General features: G+C 32.6%; 1 protein-coding gene across 15 annotated transcripts; it reads right to left on the bottom strand.

Moving 5' to 3' along the window:
- Window positions 1–1,135: 1,135 nt before the first annotated feature.
- On the bottom strand, window positions 1,136–4,602 carry LOC107963075 (uncharacterized). 15 transcript variants are annotated; one of them, XM_041104136.1, is made up of 7 exons: window positions 4,471–4,602; window positions 3,933–4,183; window positions 3,330–3,859; window positions 2,864–2,903; window positions 2,586–2,689; window positions 1,516–1,650; window positions 1,172–1,448 (listed from the first exon to the last, which is right to left on the bottom strand). In XM_041104136.1, the coding sequence occupies exons 4-7, from the start codon at window positions 2,880–2,882 to the stop codon at window positions 1,383–1,385; spliced, it is 324 nt and encodes a 107-aa protein (XP_040960070.1). In that variant the 5' UTR covers window positions 2,883–2,903; window positions 3,330–3,859; window positions 3,933–4,183; window positions 4,471–4,602; the 3' UTR covers window positions 1,172–1,382. The 15 variants fall into 15 exon arrangements, 8 of the variants coding, with proteins under 8 accessions (XP_040960070.1, XP_040960071.1, XP_040960074.1 ...); XM_041104137.1 differs by having other exon boundaries at window positions 3,330–3,466; XR_005920506.1 differs by adding an exon at window positions 2,021–2,120 and having other exon boundaries at window positions 1,136–1,650; window positions 3,330–3,466; window positions 3,933–4,595.
- Window positions 4,603–4,984: the final 382 nt, after the last annotated feature.

The following is a 4,984-nucleotide window of genomic DNA, read 5'->3' as shown; positions in this document are numbered from 1 at the left end:
AAAAAAAATTTTTTCGTTTTTTTTCTTTTTCGTATATCCATATATCAGTATTATACAATTTTTTTAAAAAAATACATGGGTTCCTGCAATTGACAGGCCAGAACCCAAAAAAATAATTTTTTTAAGTCTGACACAATGATTAGCCAATCATTGGTGCAAAAAAAGGGCGGGTACTGTTCATTTTAGGTTATTTTGGTGATTGTTTTTAAACTTGGGTTATTTTTGTAAATATAATATTTTTTTGAGTTATTTGGGTAAAACAGCCGATATTTGAGTTTCGAATTTGCAAGTCGAAAGTTTCAGTTTCAAGAGGAAGGAACCTTAGACCTACGTTTTTGATTGATTGGGTGTGTCTATAGCTGTAATTTAATTATGTTTGTTGTGTGGTTAATTTTGGTGAAGATTCAGAACCGGTGGAGCCTTCGACAAGTAAGACAAAAGGAAAGGAAAAGCTAGTTTAGACTTTCGACGACTAGGCGAAAGTACGAATGATGAGTGTTTGGAATCGCTGATAGTAGACATGATTCATAGTGTTAATTGAGAGCTTAAGAGTAGCCTAAACCCCTACTTGAAGTTCCAAGTGTAAGCTTTATTATACCCCTCTTTAAATTACAAAATATCACTACACCAAAATAGGTTTTTAGCGGCGCTTTTTTAGGCCTTTAGCGGCGCTAAAAGTATTTGCGGCGCTTTAATATGCGCCGCAAAAAACGCTGCTATAGACCACGACCTTTAGCGGCGCTTTTCCCACAAACGCCACAATAGACCACGACCTTTAGCGGCGCTTCTCGCAAAAACGCCGCTAAAAACATAACCTTTTAAAAAAATCATTTTAATCAAATAATATTTATTTTTATGATAAATATTGCATTATGTTTTATTTTTTAAATTTGAACTTTAAATATACTTTTTAAGGATGAATAAAAAATATTATTTAAATTAAATTTTCTATGAAAATTTTAACTTTAAAATTAAATATAAAAATTAATGAAATTAGTTTTAGAATTTAAAATAATAAATTAATAACACAATTAAAATCCAAAAGTTAGAACTCAAGTTGTCATAAATATTAAAGTAAACATAAAAATTTAGAATCAAAACTAAAATAAATAATAGATATGAAAAACAGACTGACTAGTTGAACCTGCCTATAATTATACACATTGCAAGATAATAAAAAATACAATGCATTAAATTGTTGAACCTGCCCAGGTACTATCTGACAGCAGAATAACAAATTAAATTGTTGTATTAAACATGTAGATACATACTAATGTAGACCAAAATATTTTCCTTTTCCTTCTACCCTTAAATCTAGAGATAGCAAAAACCAGGGACCTAACACTAGCAAGTTCAAATATATCGCTAAAAGAAACATAGCTTTAGCTCCATCCAAATGTACTTTCAATTCTTAAATTCTGCTTCAATATATTGGATGAATTTCCCCGCTGCATGATGTTAGGTGATCAAACAGAGTACTTTAAAACTGCAAAAGTAAAAAGCAAGCATCCTCACTTGATAATCTGAAGGATTGTCTTCCTCACCACTTGGTCCTCTAAAAGGAAGCAGCTTAGCTTTAGGTTTCTCTAAAGAGAAAACAACAGGAATTCCACCCTCAATCCCATGATCTTTCTTTAAACGGTGTCTCACCTAGAAGCAAAAATTTGACAAAGAGTAAAGTGAATGATAGCAGGAAATAAACCCCTAAACAATGTCTTCTTAATGCAATAGATAAACAAGAGTAAAATTGGATATCCAAAATCACAAATACAAGCATAAGATATTAAAGTTTTTCCCAACCAAATAAAATCTAATTGGACAAGGCCCCAAAGTAATCACCAATCATAAGATCAGCAACCACCAGAAAACTGCAGTAGCAAGTGTAGATTCAAAAGCCACAGACGCAAAGAGCAATGATAAAAGAAAGAAAACCACAACTCTCCTGTAGGCTGTAGCATTTTAATTCCATAAAGAGAGTAAATATTGGTTCATCCATAGACCATGAATTAAAGAGATTTACCTAGTCAGTTGCTCAGAAACTATATCATCTGCTAGAAGGCTCAAGCCAGTCATCCCAATATTCCCATTTCCAAGACCAATCATACATTTGACAGTTGTATCTGATGTAATTTCAATTCCCGGAATAGCAATCAAAGAAATGGAACGATAACATTTTTCACCAATTTACTAGTATCATACAAAAAGTTTGACGAAAGAGAGTTCAAATTTGAACTGAAAATGACATTAAAAATTTAGAATAAACACAGAATCGATAAAGATGATTGCATCTATCAGATCTAGCATGTTTAGCCTTTTGCCAGTGTTGTAGGTCAGTTAGAGCATCGAATACAAGCATTAAAATAATAGCATCTTTCATTATGTGTGAGAAGCATACCACACAATAAAACAACAATCATATGCATACAACACTCATAGTAACAATTAAAGTAGAAGAAATTAGTGGAAAGGGAAAGATATACCATAAATCCAGGTCCTTTAAAAAATTATTGAATAACATATATATTTATAACATCAAGAAAGAAAATCCACGTTAACACTTTTGGAATCCAGGATATAAGGCTAACCTGAAAACTATTCTGTAGATCAATCCTAAAGAATTTGACATTTGAAGTATTTGAAACACACTCCAACTTATCTGTTGCTTTTTGACTAGAAGGTTTCCATTTTCCTGGAGAAGGGAAGCTATCACATTTCTTTTGAAACATGAAAATATATTGATTTTTTTAAAGAAAAAAAAAAGAAGAGAAGAGATTCTAACATATTGTAAAAAATCTACTGTTGCAAATACAAGTAATTAAAACAAAATCATATTCATAAGATTTTAAAGAAATCATAGACATACCAACTCCAAGAGGTCTCATATAAGCATGTTGAGTGTAAACCTGTGATTTGTCAACATAAAACACTAAAATATTGGAAAGAAGCAAAAACTTTAGATAAGTAAATTAAAATAAAATAAAATAAACATTCATTTAAAAGAAATTAGAAAATTCTGGAGCATGTTACATACATATAGTCAAAATGGATTCTAAACTAAATATATAAACATTTTATAAATTAATTAAAATAAAATAAAATCTTATGAAACCAGTGCCTCAAAGTTGGGGCAATCCAGATTTCAATGACCTCCAAATGGGTAAGAGCAACCTAGACAGAGATCCCTCACATTGCAATTTCCTCTAATTTCAGACTTGTACAGCAACTCAGCCAGAAATTTAAGAGACGAGAGGTTTTGCATCCCTTTAAACAAAATATTTCAATGCCTTAGCAACCAAAGAAGTGCAAGAACTGAAGCGAATTCCAATTACCAGGTTGAATTTCCTCTACGAAGATGAGGTTGATCAGACAGGCACTTGAAGCTTTGAAACATCAAATAATCTCTAACTGTCAGTAAGCTCTGAAGCTTCCGGATAGACTTTGGAAGCGTCTACTCAAATTCCACCACCTAATCATACAACATTCATACTCTCACTTGCATTCTTACCATTTGTTCCTATAATGCACAAACTAAACTGAACCAAGGATCAATTGAACCATAACACTTCACCTTTTAGATTTGTTAGACAATTGTGTTGTGTAATATAATGAATTCCCATTATCAAGGTATTGACATACTCATGATGACAAGAAATGTAAAAGGAGAAAGAATTGGGAAATGAAAGTGGGTGATCTAACATGTAATAATAATATAAACAAGAAGATACAGCTTTAACAAATGAAGAAACTAAATGAGGAAATTGGTGTCTAGAAACAGAGCAAGGGAGAGAGAGAGAGAGTTTATCCCCAATCCACAAAAGGAAGAGGTGGATATCCATCCTCAGGTGGGGGCTTTAAAGATCTGCAATCACAAACATGTGAATAAAAAGCAGGAAGTAGGGAAGTTGGGAGAAAAGCAGTGAGAGAGAGAGTACCTTGGGCGTTTTAGGAGTGGAACCATTGAGCTTTGGCACAGAGGTGCTGGAGGCCCTGCAAGTGGCGTTTTCGAGCAGCAGGAGTGTCTTGAAATTGCTTATCGTAATAGTCTCCGTAATACTTCCCTAGCGGCATTCCTCTCTCTCTCTCTGATACTTATTCTATTAGTAATACTAGTCCATAACTGGAAGCCAAATCAGAGTAAAATGGGAAAGGTTTCGGTAAAATTCTGCCGCAAAGCCCGTCGTTGCTGGAAAATGAGGAAGGGTGTAAGTTGGGAAATATTGGACCGGACGATGGGATCGGGCCGGTTAGCAAATTATAGGAGACACTGAAATTTTCTAAAGTGCTACAGTTTTCGAAGTTCGAAGGGATAGTTCCAGTGAGTATATTATGGGAAAGATCAACTGTAGTTATTGAAGGAAGCGTCGATATTTCCCATGGAATTATTCCAGTAAACAAATTGCGACTTAAATTCAAAGACGAGCTTTTCACAATGATCAATGTCCCAGGGGATGCTTCCGTTTAGAGAATTACCTTGGAGCTCGATTTTGTACACGTTTTTACAGCGGATGAAGACTGGGATTTTGCCTGTTAGCTTGGCTGAACTGGCCGAGAAAATCTGCAAGCTCGGTGCACCCCTAAACGAGATTGTTTTGTCTATTAAAAATTATTATTCAAGTGATTTTATAAAACATTTATTATTATTTTTTATAAATTGAATTTTTATAAAAAAAATTAAGTAGTCTCAAAATAAATATCATATATTTTAATAAATAAATGATTAAATGGCTGTAATTAATGATTAAGTTAGAATTATCCAATGTAAGCAATTAATCTCTCACATATCAAATTTCTATTAAAGATTGAGACGTTAATCATGATTTTATATTATTAATTTCCGATCTAATCTCCATTTTATTAGAGATATTTCTTCCTAACTAAAATATAATTATTTTGCTAGATGTTAGATGTGGAATGATTTTAATTTTTGTATTTTATTTTTATTTGTTATAATTTGGTCCTATATATCCAAAATAGATAGTTACCT

Source organism: Gossypium hirsutum, chromosome D11 (assembly GCF_007990345.1).
Source record: "Gossypium hirsutum isolate 1008001.06 chromosome D11, Gossypium_hirsutum_v2.1, whole genome shotgun sequence".
In the NCBI taxonomy this organism is placed as follows: Eukaryota; Viridiplantae; Streptophyta; class Magnoliopsida; order Malvales; family Malvaceae; genus Gossypium; species Gossypium hirsutum.
Note: the sequence above shows the minus strand (reverse complement) of the source record. Positions and strands in the feature narration are given on the sequence as shown.

Bases quoted from the DNA above. Each gene is read 5' to 3' on its own strand.
- LOC107963075 (XM_041104135.1), bottom strand. From the start codon at position 2,726: ATGTTTCAAAAGAAATGTGATAGCTTCCCTTCTCCAGGAAAATGGAAA. The intron at 1,651-2,585 runs GTTAGCCTTATA...TTTTGCTTCTAG, and splicing joins ATCTACAGAATAGTTTTCAG to GTGAGACACCGTTTAAAGAA. The intron at 1,449-1,515 runs GTGAGGATGCTT...AACATCATGCAG, and splicing joins ACAATCCTTCAGATTATCAA to CGGGGAAATTCATCCAATAT.